Source organism: Pseudopipra pipra, chromosome 14 (genome assembly GCF_036250125.1).
Source record: "Pseudopipra pipra isolate bDixPip1 chromosome 14, bDixPip1.hap1, whole genome shotgun sequence".
In the NCBI taxonomy this organism is placed as follows: Eukaryota; Metazoa; Chordata; class Aves; order Passeriformes; family Pipridae; genus Pseudopipra; species Pseudopipra pipra.
In genome coordinates this window covers 14,670,452-14,692,432 of record NC_087562.1, presented here as the reverse complement: position 1 = coordinate 14,692,432, position 21,981 = coordinate 14,670,452, and the positions used below count along the sequence as shown (strand labels likewise).

The 21,981-nt window shown below is 49.1% G+C and overlaps 1 protein-coding gene across 1 annotated transcript; it reads right to left on the bottom strand.

The window, feature by feature from the left end:
* Positions 1–14,276: 14,276 nt before the first annotated feature.
* PLEKHF1 (pleckstrin homology and FYVE domain containing 1) lies at positions 14,277–20,553 on the bottom strand. Its single transcript, XM_064671210.1, has 2 exons — positions 20,473–20,553; positions 14,277–16,561 (listed from the first exon to the last, which is right to left on the bottom strand). The coding sequence occupies exon 2, from the start codon at positions 16,547–16,549 to the stop codon at positions 15,728–15,730; it is 822 nt and encodes a 273-aa protein (XP_064527280.1). The 5' UTR covers positions 16,550–16,561; positions 20,473–20,553; the 3' UTR covers positions 14,277–15,727.
* Positions 20,554–21,981: the final 1,428 nt, after the last annotated feature.

The window sequence follows — 21,981 nt, the reverse complement described above, 5'->3', positions numbered from 1 at the left end:
TGATTTTTATCACTTGTATCAGTGTGGATGGAACTTGTCATCATGTGAGTCTCAGCCTCTGCTTTCCTTTGTTATTCTGTTTCTTAGAGTACTCCTTGAAATGCTTTTTATTACCCCCATAGAAATTATAAACTGGCAAGAACTACAATCTTTTAGCCTTTAGTGTGGTATAAAGTGGGCATGTGCCATATGGATACCAAGAGAAATCATGTCCGTGTAGTTGCTAATCTAGTTTATGTCAAACCCCACTGCTGCTGAGCTCCTGAGAAGCTTTAGACTCCATGCCACAGTAGCATGGTCTCAGTCATTATATTAAATTTAACTTCTAGAGTTTTTCAGATGCCTTAAGTAGAATCAGAAAAAATGAATTGGATTCTGTTTGTTTTCTGTATCATTATTTAACAGATTTGATGCTCTTGAAATTTCTCGGAAGGTGGCAGGTTTTCAAAGTGGTGGCAATAGGTTTGGAGCTTGGTGTGAGACACATTTTACTGCTGGTAACAGAAGAGGAGAAATGAGTTCAAGTGTTCATCTCAAGTGAGTTTGGACGTATGAGAATTAGGAAATAATGACTTTTGATTGTGGAGACCCTGATACTTAACTACAGATGGAGAACAGGCATGGCACCCCACAGTGGTTTTGTTGTTTGTGTCTTAGTAGTTTATGACAATTCATGTTGCTGAATGCTGCAGAAAGATCAAATTGTACCTTTACTGCTCTGTCTACAGCCCTGTGCTACCATATCAAGGTCACCATGATATTTGGTGTGGAGCCTTATGTGGGGATTTGGGCAAGTTAAAAGAACCCTTCAGCAGATTTGATCATCTGAGGAAGACACCAGCTGCACAAGAATGTCTTAATATCCATCTGTTGCTGGTCTTTGGTAAAGACATGGCTGTCCACCCCTGCATCCCTTGTTGGTGCTGGAAACAGCCACAGGCAGGGGATGGCATCTTCTGAAATCCATTCCAGATGTATAATGTTCAGGCTGAGTGTAAGGCACAGCTATTGCCAAGGAAACAAGGTAACAGTGCCAGCAGTTTTGGGAAGCAGCTGAAAGAGTCACTATGGGGAGATGTACATATTTATATTAAGAAACCATCTGTGATGCTGGTTATTAACCTGGTTTGGTTGTAGATGTGACAGAACCAAGCTAGGTTTTTACTGGCAGTTGGTGTATTTTTAGTTTACAATTCCTTTTTTTCCTATGTGTTTTTTTTAAGCTTTCTGATTTCAAAATAGAAAGCAACACAAAGTGTTATGTTAGCAAAGAGAGGGAATATATGTTTTTAAAAGGCAATCCTGAATTCAAATATAGATTAGTAATTGAGATGTGCCACCTAGTGGCAATTAGATTATTTCTTAAACTCAGCCTTTCAAGGCTGCCTCAGTATATGGATAACAGTTACCTTTTCCATGAAAAGTAAAATTAAGTTCTTTATTTGCTCTTACTCTGTCAAATTCCTGGCTTTAGTGAATTTGTATTAGACTACAAATATCAGCCCAGCTACAGACTAGACTAGAATTTATATGCATTCCCTGCTGAAGCTGTTTTTTTGGTCATAATCATATGTGAGCTATGACAGCACAAATATTTACTGCAGCTGCATGTCACGTTTAATTATAGTGAGAAAATACAAAATTAGGCAAAGGAGGGTGATTTACTTTTTGATTACTGGAGGACAAGTGGATTTTGAGAGCTGAGCAGCAGCCAGTTTGCAAAGATGGACTGACCACAGTAGAATTGGCAAGCCAGAGAGGAGTTTGTTTCTTGGGGGGCTGCATTTCCTTGTTCAGTTCTATCACCTTCGAGTCTGCACCTGCAGCAGCTCTGCCTGGGCCCACACAGCCTTTGGAGTGGCCCAGGTGTAACTGCTGCTCGCCTGGATCCTGCAGGGCTGAGGAAATCCCGTCTTTTGCTAGTCACTGTCAAAGCACAGACTTCCTAAAGGCCCCATTCCCAATGCATGGCAAGGGCTCCCCAGCTTGATCCTCTGGAGGAGCATGAGGACTGCAGCCTTGAACAATGTAAAAAAGACATTAAACTGTTGGAGAGCATCCAAAGGAGGGCCATGAGGATGGGGAAGGGCCTGGAGAGGAAGCTGTGTGAGGAGTACATATGATGCTGAGGGCACTTGGTCTGTTCAGCCTGGAGAAGAGGTGACAGGGGAGTCCTCATTGTGGTCTTCAGTGTCTTCAGAAGGGGAAGCAGAGGGGCAGGTACCAATCTTTTCGCTCGTGACCAGTGGCAGGACGTGAGGAAACGGGTGGAGCTGAGTCAGGGGAGGTTTAGGTTGGATATCAGGAAAAAGTTTTTCACCCAGAGGGTGGTTGGGCACTGAACAGGCTCCCCACGGCAGTGGTCACAGCAGCAAGCCTGACAGAGCTCCAGAAGCATTTGGACAACGCTCTCAGGCTCATGGTGTGGCTCTTGTGGTGTCCTGTGCAGGGCCCAGAGCTGGGTGATGATCCTGATGGGTCCCTTCCAACTCAGCATACTCTATGACTCCACAGAGAACAGTGCTGGTGTGGCACACATCTCCCTGCTTAGTTAGATACTACAGTTCTCACCACAGGGTTGTGGTGAGATCCTGTATTGACCCCCTGCCTCCAGAGTGCACAAGAGCTCTGGAAGCAGTCCTGAGATCCCATTAACTGGCTGATGCTGAGTGTGCAGCAGGCAGTGAGAACCTCACCAGCATCAGTGATCTGCCCAAAAGGTGAGCAGGCAGAGCTGCTGTGAACCTCAGAGCTGAGGTTCTGCAGAGTGAAATGTGCCCCTGGAAAGGAAGGTCTGGTGGCTGAGCCTGTTTACGTCGTACTTGTCACATCATCTCTCACCTTGTAGTCCAGTATGAAAAGTAACAGGGATTAGTATTTCATGGGCAGTTTTTCCTCTGTCCTTCCAGGGCTGCACACCCACACCTATGGAGGAGCTTTACTGGAGAAGAACGTTCCCAAAAGAGACAGTCTCCATCTCTCTCAGGGCTCCCGAGGGCTGCTGGCAGGAGGGGGTGCTGTGCTACCATCTGTGCAGGGCACACACCGCTGTCCTCCTTTCCAGGGGCAGCCAGAGGCTGAGGCTTCTCTGCAGGCTGCTGTCCCCTGCCTGTCCTGCTCTGAAGTGCAGGCAGGGTGGGAGAGGTGCTTTGCTGCCTGACTATGGGCAGTTTGTTTAAGGAAACCAGAAGATCTCCTGCAGCAGTCGTTTGTTGGGTGCCTTTGGACAGTCACCCAGCTTCCCCATCAGCTGCTCTTATGTGAGCTGGTGAGGGCAGTGTCCAGCTGCTGATGAGGGGCTGTCTGAGGTGGTGGCTGCTGACTGATGGTAACAGTGGGGTGTGATACTACCAGCATTTTGTTATTATTTGATTCTTTCTCACCATATCGTTTAAGGTAATTCTGGCAGTGTGGTGTGTTGTACTGTCCACTGTAGCCTGATCACAGGCCACTGTGCCCTGGCAGAACTGCTTTCCCCTCTCATAGATTACAATTTATAGCTCCTGCCATATGTGGTTCAGTGTGTGGGGCACAGAAGGGGTGGAACAGCTGTTGTCACCTGCTCCCAGTGACACTCCTGTCTGTAGGGAGGAAACCTTGTGTTTCAGAGCACTCAGGTGGGCCAGGATAGCTGCTCTTTTGAAGCAAAATTCTGTTTAGCACACACAGCATAAAGGTACTGAGACCCAGTGTGTCCACATTTCTTTCAGATGATACCTCTGATGATTGCAACCCAGCCTTTTGGTGGTCAGTCTTTTCTCACTTTGGTTGGTTTATAGGAAATTAGGGTTACAAAACTCACTGCAAGATCTTCTGGAAGGGGTAGGGGATTGTAATAGTCATAGTTATTAAACAAATTGATTTTGCACAGCCATACTCTCATGGCATACCTGCTTAAATGCTCTGGCCAGGATTGATTGTGCATGGAGGACCAGTCAAATCCTTGTTCATCTCCTGGGTTGTTCTTGATTGTCAATGATCAGCTAACCTTTTGGGCAAATCTTTTACATCCTACTGCTATTGCCTTCCTGTTAATCTTCTGTCAGCCACTTAGGCTGATGAGCTGACAGAAGGAGGACTGGTACATGTGGTTTGCTGAAACCTCCACCGCTGTCCTGCTGTCAGTGTGGGGTCTGGTTCAGGAGCCCCTGTGCTGTGTTCTCACCAGTGTGGGGCCTCCAGGGCTGGATAGCAGGCATGCATTCTCCATTTGATGGAATGGCATCCCTCCTTGTCCAGATAGGCCTCTCTGTTAATTGTTGTTCTGGTGCTTTCACATACACATGCTTCCAGTCATACATCATTTATTGCAATATTAATATTTCTGTTAAAAGCTGCAGGTTCATGTGGAGACTAAATTTTGCAGCAGCTCCAGCAGTGCTCACTAGTGAAATCCAGGCAGGCTCAGGGGTTTGATCCTGTGTAGCTGCAGTGGTAGGACCTGCTGAGCTCAGTCTTCATCAGCAGTTTAGCAGCACTTGTGCAGCCACAGGATGTAAAAGCCATGCATTTTTTCCCCCAAGTAAAAGCTCTTACAGAGAAAGCAATAACTTCTTAGGCTGTCATTGCTTGATCAGCTGATGTATAACTCCAGACTAATTGAATAGCAGACTTTCAGCTGGGTTAGAAAGCTTTTAAAAAACCAAAGGCCTTTGCATTACAGTGAACTAAAGCTATTAGCCCCTAATTAAAACATGAGGTTTCATCTCTACCTTTCTAGAGATCACAGAAATCTATGTATTTTTCAGGCTGTAAGCCAGAAATCAAACATTCATCATGTAATTGCAGTAAGTGTGTGCTAATACTTCTCATTAAGTGTGATTTATGAATTCCAGAAGAGCCTACGAGGTAAATATATAAAATTATTCTGAAGTCTGCAAAAATGAAGGCATTCATTTCTTTGGATGACTGTTCAGCAGGAAGGGTTTAATGTGAGCATTACAGCTTTCAACATTCAGTAAAGACACTGCATTTGGACACCTGTACCTTTGCAATTCCCTCCATGTCACTGCTGATCTTTCACCCAGGATTACCCTTCATCTGTCAGCGGGGGAAGAAGTGTAGCTTCAAGGCAAGCCCATTTTGCTGGGCCTCAGAAGAGGTATCACCTTCTCTTGCTCTTCTGCTTGTTTGCTGAGTGACCTTGAGTGACTTCCCATCTAGATTCTGAATGGTTTTTTTTGTTAAACATTTTGTAACCTATCAATAGGAAATGGTGTGTTACAGAAATGTGATAGCACTGCTATACAGCTGTCCATTCTCTGATCCTGCTGTCAGGACATAAGCATCAAAGAAGGAATGTAATAAGTGTTAGTAAAGGTTCACAGCAGTTGGCACAAAGAAGAAACTGCCAAGTTCTGAAATGTAACTACATTCTTTGTGGCAGGGGAATGAAAAATCTACACTGGTGTTTGACCTTAACTAATTAAACCCTGCACAGGAGTGTCTAACAGGGTGAAAATGTTTTGTATTCCTTATTTCCTTATCAGCCTCAGTGAGCAGGAGTGATTTAGGGTGAAATTAAATCTTTCCTATGCTCTAACATGCTCTACCATGGAGTTGAGCATTCTCAGATTACCTTGTATGCATAATTTGAAGACAGAACGAAAGGTTTGTTGTTTCTGTATCAGTCAGTGAGATATGATGAATAATCTTTGTAATTTGGGGTCATTATAACAAAATAAAAGCTTTGATGGTCTTATTTTTACCTCACCCTACTGCAGCTCCCTGAGCAGCTTGTTAAGATGTTAAGGCAAAATAATCAGAGAATCAGAGTCAAAATCAGCTCCTGAACACTTACAGAGATCTGAAAGTTTCCAGTGAGAGAGATCATGGAGCCAGGGCAGGTGTGTGTTTAGCCTCAACTGTACCTCCTCAGGCCCTGACATTCCTTCACACCTGGAGGAGATCTGTATCTCCTTACAAAGTGTCTTAGCCAGTGGGTAAAGCCTATCCTGGGTGCAGAAATGTAGGTAGGCTCATTCTTCTGACATTGGTATAGCTTTTCAATTTCTGTTCTCATGCAGGTAACTGTGTCAGTGGATAGTTCCTGTAGATTTCTGCCCTCTCCCCAGTTCTTCTTGATACTAATGGAAGGTTTTTGCAGGGAAAGACACCAGGGCAGCTCTGACTTTTGACCACCACCTGCATTTGCTCAAACCTTTCTGACTCTGAGAATCCTACTCTTCCAGGCCGAAAATGAGGGGGCCATCTCCCTTGCTTCTACCTTGCTTTTCCAGGTAAATTTGAAGCCCTACAGATTTTCAAAATCCTAACTTAAAGCCTTGCTCCGTCTTAGAACAAGGATGCAAAAGATGCAACAATTGAATAATATTTGGGCTTGGGAGAGATGGAGTGCAAGAGCAAATGCTTTGGTACTCAAGAAAGCAGGGAACAGAGTAAACAGTTCAGCAAGTACTAAGTGGAAGCAGAATACTTGCTGGAGCATTGGGAGGAATCAGCTGCCTGCTCTGTGCCTCTCTGTGAGCCAGAGTTCATGGAGCAGCCTCCTGACCAAACTGCAGTTTATTAATTGCTAATGCAGGAACAAAGTCAGTAATAAAAGGCTAACCAGGGTGCTGGCGAGGCAGGCTCCTGGATCTGATGTTGCTGGTTTCCATAAAAGGGGCTTGCATGCCTTTTCCCAGCCATTCTCTCCAGGAATCTGTGTATAAAAATATTTGTTCCATAACCGCAGCGAACAGCCTCCCATCGCCTGGCAGCCGCCTGCATACTTGAGGCTTTCTGCCGTCTCTGAAGTTTAACTCTGCAGGAGCCTGTGCTGACGCTGAGCCTAATCCTAATTTCGGGCTTTCATATCCCCAGCCCGGCCCCGTGGGACTGGTGCTGCTGACAATGGCAGCCGCACATCCCCGGTGAGTATAGGGCGAAGATTAGCCTTCACATTGTGCCACTAATGATAAGTAGACCGGAGGATAATAAGGAGCACTCTTGTAGTGCTTTAGGTCTTCAAAGTGCTCTGCTGCCTACTAACTAATTAAGCTGCCTTGTGAAAAAGGTGTGTGTTTCTGTTGTGTGTAATGTAACTGTGCTGTATTGTTATGCAATAAACCAAAATTGGATGGTGTCTTCAGATAACAAACAGGAAATCAATTAACCAACTACTGGCTGCTCACATCCCGACAACTGAAGCCAGCTTCAAAGCTGCCCCGTGTCTTTTGGTTGGCCTTGCTGCATCTTTGGGAGCCTCAGATATTCATGGAAAACAGCAGCTGCAGACACCCTCATGAGCCTGCAGTCAGCAGAACAGTGGGTATTGGTAAATGCCACCAGAAGAAAGATAACTGATTATACAGTGCTGAGCTCTGAGTGACCTATTTTCTCTCAGGAAAGATTTTGAGGTCAGTGGGCAGATTTCTGACAATACAAGCTCAGTGCTCAGCAGTGGGTCAGAAGACAATGGGAAGGTTAGGACAGATGGGAAAGGAAACCGAGAAGGTAGTGAATGTAGTTAGGTCACTGAATGAATCCAGGTAGGAGCCACATCTTGAATAGTCTGTGCAGTCTGCTTGATCCACTCAGGTTACTCCTTTTGGAGCCAAAAAGGGCAGCACAGAGAAGGATAACACAGAATGAGAGGGCACTTGTGTAAAGAAAGATGTGCTGATTTAAACTGTTCCACCTGGAGAAGACACTTAATGGGGAGAGATTTGATCACATCTGTGAATGGCACAGGGATGAATAGGAGGAACAATACCGTGGCAGAGAAGGCAGGGTGCACCCACCGAACTGGCAGAGGTGAAAGGAAGTGCTTGTTCACGCAGGGTAAAACAGGGAATTGTGGAGCTCATTGGCACAGGATGCTCTAGGTGCCAGAACAGAAATGTGTTCAGAAAGTGATTAGGCAGCTGGATGTCAGAGAGGGTTGGTCACACGGGTCCAGAACCAACCACTGCCTCCAGAAGTTTCTCACCACGGGCTGACAAGAGACTAAAGCAGCAGAAGTATCGCTCTGTAGGTGCCTCCCTCGTGATTTTGGGGAAGGGGAATTCTGGCTCTGGTTTATTAAGTCTGCTTTCATGTTCTCCCAAACCCATGCTGCACACCATTTCTGCACTGTTGTGCCAAATATGTGCTGTGAGTAAAACACGACGTACGTGCTGCCAAAGCAATCGTGTTCTGAAAAAAGTGTGGTACGCTTTGTGTTGTACTAAAGGGTTTTCCTGTGATAGGGAGGACCTGCCCATTTGCCTTTGTGCCTTTTATCCCACTCAGGAGTGGAGCCTTCCTCCCTGAGTGCTTTCCTGTGTACAAAAAAGTGATTAAACAAAGGTAGGAGACACTAACCCGTGTCCATCAGTTGCAATCAGTTACTTCATGATCTCAGAATTGCAATATCAACTTTAAAAATTAAACCAAATATCTTTATTGCTTGCACCTCATGGAAAATGTCTCCAGAATCCGAAGCAGTAGGCAGTATTTTTAAAGAAGAAAATCTTCTTTATTCACATGCTTATAAAGTGGAAGTTGTGTTAAAATATGGTCATGCTATTACTTTATTTTGCAGAAAGAAAATTGTTTGACAGAGATTACATGGGTCAAGTTCCTCATGTTTCTTTTTGAATGTTTAAGTGTTCTCACAGAACTGATTTAAAATTTATAAAAAAAAAAAACCTTCTTCTTCTCCCCTGTCTTGCTGTTCTTCCTAAACCTGCAGCCAGGAACCCACAGCTCACAGAGGCACCTGTTGTGCAGGGCTGGTTCAGATGGAGGGATGCCCTGCCCACTGCAGCTGCATCCCACCAGTGTAGCTGGGAGAGCTGGCCCTGGGAAAATCCAGCCTCCAGAGGCAAATACTGGTGGATGACCAGGAAGAGATTGTTCAAGTGCTGCTGGGTGGGAGGCAGAGCCTGCTGTGCTCCAAAGAGCTGTTAACACCACATCTGTTCTGGACCAGCCTGTGAAGGTTTGTTTCCAGGGAGCTGCGTTGTGTGTGCTCAGGTAATGACCAGCTCCTCTGGTTGCTTCCAGCACAGGACCCTTCCCCATCTCCCAAGGGGAACAGCATTTACAGTGCTGGGGGCTCCCCCATTCTTCATGCATTGCCCAGATGGTTCTTCTGCATGGTGAGGGTGCTGAAATGGGGGGAAGCTGTGTAGAGCAGCAACCTTATTTTTACCCCTAACTTGTAAGGTCTCAACCGTCAAACACATCCTTTAGAATCCCTTCTGTGACACAGCCACATGCTGGGCTTTGGCTACTGCCTGTCCTCGAGGAGAGAGGGAGAATGTGAGCTGGTGTGAGGGGTGTGAGCTGGTGTGAGGGGTGCTTGCTTGGTGATTGCCAGGGTGCTGGCAGAGCTGCTGCTCCAGAGGGCTCTCCCTGGGCTCTAGGGCCATGCTCTGAGGGCTGCCCCAGCTCACGGGCTACACCAGCTGCATCACAGACCCCGTTTTTATGGAGGTAACATACCTCTAACTGCTGTATTACAGGGACAGTACTGCTGAAGTCTTGAAGCAGCAAAGTGTGATGTCATCCTTCCCAGATTAGCACCGTAGCTCCTTGCCAGTGGATTTTGTAGAACCTCTCATCGTTCAAGCTGTTCCCTTGCAAACAGATGGCTGCAGTGTGTGACATCCTGAGTGCCTGTGGGACCCAGCACAGACAGAGGGACTTGCTCAGTCTCAGGTCTTGTATCTGCCTCGAACCTGGTACAGGCAGAATGAACAAATGCAGCTGCAGCTGGACACCCTGCAGGACAAATCCTCCCCCACGGAATGGATGTGACTGACACCAGCCTGTCTCTGTTGAGGTTTAAGGGTAAGGCATCTCCCCTGTATGAAGTGCAGCAGAAGGCTGTGCTGCAGAGGCCCTGGCAGGGTTAATGCACAGCATCACTCCCTGCTCTGCTCCCTGGGGTGTACAGACAGCTGTGGTTAGGAGTGTGTCAGGGAGAGCAGCTGGATCCTGCCGAGCCAGTGAAAAACAGCCTCTCCCCACAGAGAAGACAGCTCTCCAGGTGGCGTGAGGCTCCCTGCTGCCCACAGAGCTGTGTGGGGGGAAGATGACAGGGCAGCTGCCCTGGTTCTGTGGCCCCAGCCACAGAGGCTGGACTGCAGGGCTGGTGCTGGGTACCTGGGGAGCAGGGCTGGCTGCACAGAGTGTGCAAAGCCTTATGGTGGCATATGGAAGACCTTTGGACTATGTACACCATGCACAGCAAAACTGCTGGGCTGCTTAGGCTGCTCAAACAGTAAACAAGCGAGCTCAAGGACATCTTTGGAAGGATCAAAACATGTTTGTTTGTGTGGAACTTGCTGCTGAGCGCTCACCAAGTCAGAGGCTTTGATGGAGCCAGGAAGCTGTGACCTGGGTGCTGCTGGCTCTGCTCTGTGGCTTGGTTTGCTGGCTCACACCTCGAGCCGTTTGAGCCATTTGAGAGTGGTTGTGCTCACAAAGCACTGCTCTCCTGCACACTGCTGGGCATGGGGCTCGCTCTGGAGCTCTGGCAGAACCCGTGTGCCACACACAGGTGATGTGCAGCTCAGGCAGGCTCAGGCAGGCTGCCAAGGGGCTTGTCCAGCTTGCCCTGTAAGGTGGCCATCACAGGCTGAAGACTGCACGAGGATGTGTGTTAGGGGACATGGTTCCTCCTGCAGACCTCGATGGGAAGGGGAGCAAATCCATGGAGAGGCCTCAGTGCCACACTTACTTTTCCCTCTGGTGCCTCTGGAAGATCCTTCATATATGAAACCGCTAAAGCTCTGTTTTTACCTAATGTGTAACTCTTCCTGTAAAAAACCACGTGTGACTTTTTTTTTTCTTGTTGCTGTTAGAGGAAAAGAGACCTGTCTAGCCTTGAGTTAATGCTTTTTGCTTCTCAAATACATTGTTTGCCAAAGGTTCTCATCAAAACACATCGTGTTTAGGACAATAAAAAAGGAGAGGCTAGACAAAGCCAGCAGCATTCCCTTGCTGTGTGGGGCAGTCTGGGCAGCAGGATCCCAGGCAGCAGGATTGCTGATGGCAGCAGATGTTCTGCCCCAGGTTGGTTTGACTGTACAACAGAAGGCACTGCACAAGACTGCTCTGCTAAAACAAAATCTCTTATCTAACTCCCCTCCTCCTTTTTCTCTCCCGTTCCTACAGTAGCAGACTGGGGAGGTTGTGTAACTCGGTCTTGGCCATAAACCTCTCTGTAAGAGGTTTACAGAAAACCTGCTTATTGCTTCTTTGCATTTCTGGGCCTTACTGGAAAGGAAGTCAAATGCCAACTTCAAAGAGAGTCACTCCGCATTCCTCAGCACTCGATACCACCTCCCTGCCTGCCTCTCCTCCAGCTGCTGCACAGGATCACAGCACTGGCTGTATATTAGGAGGTTTTATGAACAAGTGCACAGGCAGGAGAGGCTCCTTCCCACACCCCTGTGTGGCACTGGGGTTGCTCCTGCCTGTGCTGTGCCACATGAAGCAGACCTGGCTGTGTGTTGCCCTGCAGTGCTTTACACCACAGTGTGCAGCCCGTGCTTCCCTGGAGCACAGTGTTCCTCCCCGGGGGCTCTGGAGAGCAGCTCCAGCACTCAGCTCTCAGGCAAGGGTTTCCTGGAGCTGCTTTGCTATACTGTGTCCACCACGGAAGTGACAGTAGTGTAACATCTTCCTGCCAACACCTTTCTTAAAGTCCACGGCCTGGAGCAGAAAGAGTCAAAAACAGAAGCCTGTATTTTTCATTGAGAACACATCACTTCACAGCTCAGCAGCAGCTGGGACCATCTGTGCTCCTCAGTTCCTCCTGCTAATCAAAAATCCCAAGCTGAGGAACATGAGAAACTGCCTTGCAGCAGCAGTGAGTCGGAAGAGGCTGTGGGCTGTGGCAGAGCCAGAATTCCAGCTTGGATAGAAACCGAGTGTTTGAGTAACTGGGAGCAAGGCTCTGGCTGAGCAGCTGGCTCACTTCTCCCTGCTGAATGCTCATGAATGCTGAGTCAGCACCGTGCTGGGAGCTGTGGTGTGCCTGGGCTGCGCCTTGGGATGGCAGAACACATGGGTTTCATTGAACCTCTTTGATCCTTTCAGTTTATTCACAGATCACATCTCCCCATTACCTTTCCTTGGGCTTTTGTGACTGGCTGCTGCACCAGTGCCATCCTCTTCCTCCCCTTCCAGCTGACTGAAGAGCAGAAGAGGATTTTTATTATTTAATGCTTTACTGCATGGTCCTTAGCTCTGCTTTCCTCTGTGCTGGAGGATTCCCAGCAGTTTCAGCAGGTCTGATGCTAACGTTCAAGTTTTGCTCTCCACATTCAGCACACTAGTGTTCTTCTCACTAGTTCTTCTCACTCCTGACAGCTACAGGCACTGTCCACTGGCTCGTGTGTGTCCAGCTGAAAAGGAACCATTTTGCTGCAGGCAAAAAACTCTTGGATTTTTCTAAATGTGCCTGGGCTCCAGTTTCTGCTTGAGGAAGCAGAAGGAGCATTTTTCAGCCAGTCTGTTTTCCTGAGGCAGCACACCCCAGGATCAGGCAGTGCCAAGGCTGGTGTGCAGCAGGGACAGCTTCACCCTGCTGTGCCTTTGGACCGTGACACCTTCAGGCAGGGGCTGAGCAAGGAACCCCTTCTGGCAACTGATCCCCATTGGGATCTCCACGTTTTGGAGCCCTGCAGGAAGAGGATGTGACCTCACAAAACCCCCAGCCTGCAGATGTTTCCCAAGGTAAGCACTCAAGCTACTGCTCTTTTTGTAGTTGCCTGGAGCTGCAAACTGTAACAAATCTCTGGTAAAGGCATTTATTTAGCTAAAAAAAGAAAAAAACCAAACCATCAGGAAATGCCCCATTAACGCACTGGAGACAGAATCAGGCTGGAAAACTCTAGGCTGGACTGTAACAGCACTGCCTGTGATGTAAAACCCATGTGTTCAGCAGGCCAGAAGCCAGGAGCCCCAGGCTCTAATCCCAGTGCTGAGCTCCACAACTTGGCTAACAGAGCTACAGGAAGAGGGGGAGCGGCTTTGTTTAAATTTCCCCATGTTTTCCTGGGCAGGATTCTTTTACCATACACATTAACAGTTTTAAGAGTCACTGGGTTTCTTGGGGCTTCCATGGCAGGTGTCCTCTTGAACCTGTGGCTGGCTCCAGCCTTTCCGTGTCTCCCTGCCTGGCAGGAGCTGCTCTGCAATGCCTGATGCTTCCTGCACAGCCACAGAGCTGGGAGCTGGATAACAGCAGGACAAGCACTGGGAGAAGACAGTGCAACACACCAGGCAATGTGTGAGAAGCCTCTGAAAGTGCAAGTGCTCCTGGGCACCTCCTCACCTCCGAAACACTGCTTCAGAACTGTAGTGTATGTGATGTGAGCCACTCTTATTCTGTTACCTCGAGTGTCCCAGCTCTTCCACCCTGAGGGCTGGGGCTGTACCAGCTGGTGGAAGGTGTGTGTGTTTCCCCAAAGGCCTGCATGCACCAAAACAAGGGGCTGGGTTGTTTTTGATAGAGTTTGTTTGGTTTTTCAGATTCTTTTTTTCCTGCTGTGATTAAGAAAAGCTCTTGCTCACCAAGAAGGCATTCGCTAGAGGCATGTCTGTCTCTCATTAGTGGATAAAAACAGTTCATAGCTCTTTCAGGGCTGATAATAGTAAGACCTTTGAACGCGTAAGATAAAGAAAAGCTGATCTCAAAGAGAACTAAGGATTAGGTTCAAAACTGGAATACATTTCTGGAGCCAGTTACTAGGACGAAACTGGGAGTTTCACTTCAGGAGCAGGGAACTGGAACGCCAGCAATGGACACGGATTCAGCAGCTGGGCTATTTTTGGCTTGTGAGCCATTCTAATGGCTGTTTATTTTTAAGGTCATTTTCTGTTTGCATAGCATGTACACCCTTCTGGTGGGTGGGAGGCATTGTAAAAACAGTCACTGCTGTGCAGAGTTAGGAACTAAGCTTGGAGAGTGATGGAAAAAACAGAACCCGGTGTACTTATTGCTTTAAAACCCAAAAACATCTGCTTAGGTCATAAGGTTTGTTGGCCCACTCTAAGCTGTGTCCCCACCGGAAAAATACCATTCCAACGAATACAGACTACTGCAGGGGATTGCAAAAGACTTGGGAAAAGTCTGTCAGATGATAACATGGCATAAATAGAAAGGAAGCATCAGATTTGGATTTTTTTTTCACTCACCCTTACCTTCAAGCAGGAAACAGAAACCCAGAGCAGTCTCCCCACAGCTGAGGAGTCTGAACTCATGCTGGTTGGCCAGGCCTGAATCCCAGTTCTTGTTTAAGACTCTTGTTCAATAACAACACACTTTATTGTCCTGTTTTCCTGGCTTCTTCCTGTTTGCCATATCTTTATTCACACACAGTCAAGTGATACAAATTCATTGGAACAGTGGCACGTTATCAAAGACATTAAGAATGATCAATTTGAACTGAAATTTAAAAAACCCCAAGTCTGGCCACCTGTCAAGCAATGCACTGCTTGTAACAGGTCATGGTAAGGAAACAGATGATAACATTGGCCCATGTATTCCCAGCCATGTTACTTTTCCAGAGCATAAAATACACAATAGAAAAATACACTAAAATGGAGTTTGTAGAAATGTCTGCTGCAAAAAAATTGCTGTTGTCTGATTTCCTGTATATTTACTCCCATGCTACATTATGATAGAATAATTGGATAAACACAGTTTATTTCTAACTTAATTTGAACTTTAAAGTTGATCTCAAGTTAACTGTAAGGTCTTTGGCTCCAATCCTTGAAGTACATAAAGCACCTTAACTTTGGACTCATGAGACTGACAGACAAGAGGTGAGCCCACAAGTGGGAATTCAATGCCTTGGGCAGCAGTCCAGGAGGGAAGGGGAAGTTGGAGTGCTGTACTTCATAGGGATCTTAACTTGGGGCAATTTCCTGGATTTTTCAAGACTTGTTAAAAGTCTTCCCTGGGCTGTGCTTTTACCTGGTAGGCTTGAGTTCTTCAAGTTTCTAGAAATCTGATATTTGTATTTGAGATCTGGGCTCTGCACTTAGTTGAGTCAACTGTAGTACATCCCTAGCTCCTTATTTCACTGCTCAGTGTAATTTTACCTGTCCCTTTCTCCTCTCCTTCCTCCCTCCTGTCCTGGTACCACCCCCATGGCCTCTTTCTATGTGAGAGCTGGACGCTCCAGTGCTTTGCTAGGGCTGCTCACACCAAACCTCATTCAGAGCACCATTCTCTTAGTGTTTCCAACACTGAGAGACTCGGGTGTAGACACAGAAGCCAGTGCCAGCCTCACCATGCCAGGATGAGCAGCTGTTCCCTGGGGCTGGCACACTTGCAGTGACAATCTCTGGCAATGCTCATGGAAAACAGCCCCTTGCCATGACAGAGGAACACACTGCAAGCAGGCAAACATGTTCAACTCCAGGATTTCTTGCTTCTTTTTCTCCCAAGAGCCAATCTCAAAACATTTCAAAACAGGAGTTAGTATTGCTGTGTTTTTGTGGAGAGGAAGGCTAAGGCACTGAAGGGCAAGCTCGATTGGCCAAGACTGATCCGCAGGTCTGTGCTCCAGTCCGTGCTATTCACTGAGCTGTTCTCTGCACACACGTGTGAGACACGTTCTCAGAGGGGCAACCTCATCTCTGCTTCCCCCACAGACACCATATACAGAGGCCAAAATCCACCTTCCTCGGCATGGCCTCCAGAGAAAACACTAAGGACATGCACTGGAGGCCAGAGGTTGGCTTCCCAATGTCTAAATTCCACCAGCTCCCAGGGAGGTCAGCTATGGAAAGATGACCAGGATACTGGTGAGGTATAAAACTCTGTGTCTGCTGGCCACCGGTCAGCTTTGTCATCATCAGACTTGTCGCTGTCATCGCCACTGGAGGGCTCGTAGCCCTGGATGGCAGAGCAGATCGGCTCTGTCTGCCTCAGATCTGCCTCTGCCTCCTTCTTCTTCTCCGCCAGCAGCTGCCTGTAGCACAGGTTGCAGACCCTCAGAGGCTTGGGGGACAGCCGGGGCATCAGGAACCTCTGCCTGGAGCAGTCTGCGCAGACGACGAAGCCGCACTTGCGGCAGTGGTGCCTTCGGGTGAGCGTGGAGAACTTGGTCTGCGTGCAGCGCATGCAGATGTCCGTCGCCTTGTCTGGGATCCAGGGAGCCGCGTGCTCCGTGGAGGGCTGCCGGCCCGTCTTCGTCAGCAGGTGCCTGATGCACTCCTCCAGATGGCTGATCCACTCCTTCCGCTCCGTGAGGGAGGCCGCGGAAACCACGAAGGACTTCTTGGAGGTTTTGATCATCCAGCGGTTCTTCATCTGCAAAGTGTCTGGCAGCGTCTCCAAAGTGACATCTTCAAGGGGAATGATGTGCTGGGAATTGTACTTCCTTTTGTTGATGACTATGCTGCCGTAGACGAGGATGTCGTTGAAAAGGAAGAATATGCGAGGCTTTGGTTTCTTGCGGCATTCTTTGGTTAAAATCCCTTCTCCCAGAAGGACCCTTCCGGGCAAGGCTAAGGGCTGCCCGGAAGCCCCAAAGCAGTTTTCCACAGCAGCAATGCGCTGGCTGTTGATCTCGGTGTTAGCAAGATGGTCCACCATCTCCAGCTCACTCTGAAGAGAGGAAAACAGAGAGGGAAGTGGTGAAGCTGCAAACATCTGCACTGGGTGGGGGTGAGTAGCTACTGCATGCACAGGTGCGATGCTCCTAACGCAACCCGAGGGTACCAGTAATCTCCTGAGCCCTCTAGCACTTTAGCTTGTTATTTTTTAAAATTAAATTTCCAAACCTTCTGGCCTCACTTTGCAACAGCCCAGTCTGTACTGGGATAGTTCAGTTTGCAGCAATGGAAGCCCTCAGAGGCAGAGCCAGCTCTTCCATTACAGCTGTGCTTTTCACCAGTATAACTCTGTGCCCTTAGCAAAGGAAGCTGCTTGCTCTGAACCTGCTTTTATGCAGGTGTAAGTACTTGCTCAAGAGTCACTGCAGTGTGACAGCTGAAGGTTACCAAGGCCTGCCCTGTCTATCCCTCTGGGTGCTGGGAGCTAACTTATGATGGTTTTGGGAGCAAGCCTTCCATTTCTGACTGCACACCTGCTTTCTCAAGGATTAATTACAGACACATACACCCCACAGCCCCATTTTGGACCAGAGCTGAGGCAGGAACAAAACAAAACACTGTGGTATCACTTGTTCCCACTGGTCCCTGTCCTTGCATGACAAGAAGAGAAAAAAGGAGAAAAGAAAAAAGCCCCTGTTATGTGAATAAATCCACATGAGCCAAGCCTTTCCTCCACTACCCCAGGGATGCCAGTGCTTCCAGTTGCAAGACACATCATTCTGAAAACAGTTCTGCTCTCTGCTGAAGGGGAAGTGGAATGCAGCACAATCATCCCTCCCACAACTCCGCACCCTCTTTCTCATCTGGAGTTTTCAATCTGGAGTTTTGTTAGTTGTTTTTTGTTGGTTTTTGTTTTACTAGAAAACCTAGGTAAGAGTAACTCTGAAGTAAAAGCAAATGTTTGCAGTAAGGAAGGTAGTTTGGAGTAAGGAAGGCACTCCTTTTAAGTTTATTTTTTGTTGCCCCTACCCCTCATGCACTGAAGGAGCTGCCCCAAGGCAGGCTGGCCATGGGAATGTGAGTCATTTCCTTCTCCAGAGAGGTAGCTCAGCCATCACGAGGCAGCTCCAAGATCACAGGGATGTGTGTTGCCCTGGTTCACTGAACCACTAATGCAGAGCCACCCTCCACTGCTTTCCCTGTCCTCCTTGTCCAGAGTGCCTGCTACTATGGAGGCTGGAGGGGAAAGGGAAGAGGAGGATGACAACACACCTGGTCCTGTGTGTTTGGGACAACGATGACTTACATTCTACCCTTGTCCTTCACCCCAAATCACCCCTTCACTATGCTGGAAAGGAAACCACAGAGCTGCTGCTGAAGGCTGCTGCACACCATTCACTTCTTGCTTGAGCTATCTGGCAGACAGACAAGTCAATTCTGCTGAGTTCCCAGAATTTTCTTCTCTAGAGCACGACAGGGTAAAAACCCACAAGGCCAAGACCCAGGTTTAGCCCTGGGAGACCTAAATGAAGTGACCTACCCTGCAGAAATAGCTTTCACAGAGAAACAGCGAGTGGCCAGTGCTCCTCAAGAGCTGGCTTCCTCAAACTGGAGGGAAGGATATGTATCCTCAGGGTTTCAAAGCACTGGAATGCATTGGATGGAGCTGGGACAGTGTTAAGCATATCCACTCATGTGGGTGGGCAACAGCCATCTGAAAGGGTGACTCACCACATCCCACCACAAGCCAGATCAAGCCTGCCCCGAGATCCAGAGAGTGCTGAGCTTGAGTAACCACATAAAACCCAATTTCATGTTAATATCGTGACTCACTGCAAATAATGCACAGTTGGGCTTTGGAATGCAAGTACTTTGTGAATTGGGTAAATAAAGATAGCTTCTGAGTGTTATTATGGTCTCCTTTTCTGGGAGATGAGAGCCTCTCCCTTTGGAACAAAATGAGCATATGAAGTCTAATCTATTTTATTCATTTTGGTAAATATTTTTTTCCTGTTTGCCATGTCAGGTCACCAGGGTCACAGTGCTTATTACCAAATGCTACATGTGCCCATGTGCCACATACAGCAGCAGCTTATCCAGTTGAAATGAGGGTGGGAAGATGTACTTTACCAGCATGCTGCTTTTCACAGAGGTTTTTGGCATGGCAAATTTTGGGGCTGGTTATTTTCATCAAGATCTGTTGGTTCTACATGTGATCAAATACTATGCAGTGAGTGTGACTGATATTCAAAGGAAAAAACATACTGCTTGGCACTCCACTCCAGAAGCAAGCACGCCACAACTTTTAACAATGAGTGCTTGTTCACTTGGGATTATAAACAGCCATGTTGATGCATGCCAGGCAGAGCATTTCGACTTAAGTTCCTGGGTCACTGAGTCTGGGGTATGTTTTACAAGACTGTGTGTATCTAAGGCTTAGCTGTCGTGATGTGGTGAGCTGTTCTACCTGATCCTTCTGTTCTTGCCATCAGACAGAGCTGACAGTCTTGTTATCCACTGCATACCAAATGCGTACCACATGCATGGGATGGCCCATGAGGATCAGTGCACTGAGATCTGACTGCTGAGCTCTGACAGCAGAAAATGCCCCGAGCCTCATCTCTCTGCAGCTCTCCCTTACTCCCTCTTTCTGCTTTGCTCAGCTGAGCACTGTCTCCTGGAGTTAGGGCTGGTATAAGCTCTTGCTCACCAAGCACAGTAAGCAGGATGCAGCTGCCAGAGCAGGCACTCAGAGCAAGCAAACCAGAGTTCCTCTCCTTCTCCTGCCTGAGGGGATTTCAGCTTGCCTCTCCCTCTTTCCCAGCATGCTGTAACTGCTGGGGGCAAGGAGGACAGGCTCTGGCAACCCCCTTCCTGCCATGCTCATGAGGAACCCAATTCAGCACATGTACATTTTGGCACTGGCTGTCACATTGCGCCTTTGGGAATGTCACCAGTCCCGGCGGGGTTTGGACTGACTGAGCTACCAAGCTTCTTGCCACGTTCAGTATAGGGCCAGGGCAAAGGGACTGCCGAGCAGTGGCTTTTGAGAAGCTCAGACTGATGCTACCAAACCCACTCGTTGGCAGCCTGAGCTCAGCTGTGGCTCTTGCGAATGCCAGCCAGGCTCAGAGGCGCCTCAGCAGCACAGGAAGGGAGGAAGGACAACCCGAAACTCAACGAAATGCCTCGCTCCCTCCCTCTCCCCTGCTCTATCCATGCACACATCCCCAGGCAGAACAGCGAGGCGCACTCCGCCCGCACCTCCTGCTCCCCTCCCCGCCCCTTATCGGCCTCCCCGTGCTGGGGAGGCACAGGGAAAAGCCCCCCGTAAGGAACTCTCGGGTGCTGGAGCTGACAGGACCAATGCGACAGGACCTGGCCACGCTCAGGCTGGACAAGGGCTCGTGTGAACGACACGCGCGGGCTGGGCTGGCTGGCGAGGGTGGGCGACCACCGAGGGAAGAGACAAGTCCCTGTCCCTCCCAGCGCCCGGGAGCCCACGTGCCCCTTTGGGAGAGGCGCACAGCCCAGGGGAGGGTACCCCTTGGAGCTCCGCGGCCGGAGCACTTTCTGGGATTTTGGTACACGGTCAAACTTGGTAATTGAAGCGTCCCTCTAAAAGCCCCAACAAACCCGCCCCTCCGACCGGCGCTCGGGTCACGCACGGACACCGTGGGGCTGCAGGCACCGCACACGCGGGACGGGACCCCGGGCGAGCAGGACACGCCGCGGGACCCCCCGGCCGAGCCCCCCCGGCCGAGCCCCCCCGGCCGAGCCCCCCCGGCCGAGCCCCCGCCGCTCTCTCCCCCCGCGGGCGGAGCGGCCGCCAGACCGCCCCGCTCCCCCCGCACCGCCCCGGCGGCGGAAACCCCCGACTGTCCCGAAGCTCTCCCAGAGCTGTCCCGCTCCGCACCAGCCGCCCGCGCAGACCCCCCGGCCCGGACCCCGCTCCGGCCGTACCTCCCGGACCTCCCCCGGCAGCGCTCCCGCCGCCCGCGCCGGGCGGATCCGCCGCGCTCCCCGGGCCGGCCCCGCCGCGGCCCCGCGACCCGCCCACCGCCACCGGCGGCCAATGGCACCGCGGGGCCCGCGGCTCCGGGGCGGCGGGGACGGGGCTGCCCGTGTGCGGTGGGTCCGTGTGCGCGGTGGGTGCGTGTGACCGATGGCTGGGTCCCCCCGGCCCCCGGGGCTGCGTGTGCCTGCTGACATCCACCGCGCTCCTGCGCACCCTCCACTTGACACCCCACAAGTGTCACAAAGATGCGCCAAATCGGTGTCTTTGGCTCGCTCGTGGTTTTAAGTTTCCAAGTTTTATCGTGTCTCCTGCTCGCAGGATACTCTGTCATGTAGGATGGTACGCAGGCATGACATCATATAAAGATTATTTCAGTGATAAAATGCCCTCAGTATTTTACAGTTTAGAAGAGAAACCAGAACTCTTACCAAGCTTTGGATCTGATCAGATCTTCTGACCACATTTATAATTACAGTTACAGACCACTGTGTAGAGAACAAGTTATTAGCACCAAAATTGGCTTTGCAGAGATATCCTTTGCATTCCTCTCTCCCACTGTATGGGCCACAGTACACCACATATCGCTGCCATAAGGGTGGTGGGATGAGTGGGCAGAGGCCATGGGCATTCCCCAGCACCCACTGCAGGTGCCACAGGATGCAGGGCAGCTGAGCTCTGGCCCTTGTCTGGTGCAGTAACACAACGCCCAGCTGCCTGGCCCTGTGATGATCTATAATTCAGGAGCTTGCTCACTTTCTGTAATAGCTTTTCTATCTTTAATGGGAACTGATGGACCTGTCAAGGTATTAGAAATATTTTTTTTCCCAGGTTTTCGTTATCTTTGGAAATAATAATGTGGGCTGGGAAGCTCATGGTGCACTTTGAGCTAAAGTGCTCAGGCAGCCATGGGAGTTTCCACAAGAGCTTATTTCTTCACACTTTGTGTTTGTGTCAGATGAGCAGATGAACGAGGACATGGACTAAGGTAATTGCAGTCTGTGGCTGCCTCGCAGTGTATGAGGGGGGGTTACAGAGAGGGCTGCAGGTCACTGACAAACCTCTCAAAACCTGGGAGAAGAGAGCTCAGGACAGAGGGCAGGCTGGGCTGAGCACACTAAGGTTATCATTAGGGCTTTAGTGGGAGGCCTCTTCTGTCCTCCTGCCTTTTCTGTAGGAGAGCAGGACTGAGTGATCTGTCAGTGGAAGGAGGGTGGTCTGCCTTTGCAGACACGTTCTTGCAGCTGGGAGCTGTTTTGTGTTGAGCCTGGCTACCAGCTGCCTCTGTTCTGGCTACTTTGCAAGCAGCATACTAGGTCTGGGGAGATCTGCCCAGCTAAGAAAATAATTCTCAACAATTTTTATTTTTAACATGATCTAACTATGGAAATAATTATTTTTACATGATCTAACTATGTAGCTATGTAAGTATACAAGGCACTAAAGTAAATACATCA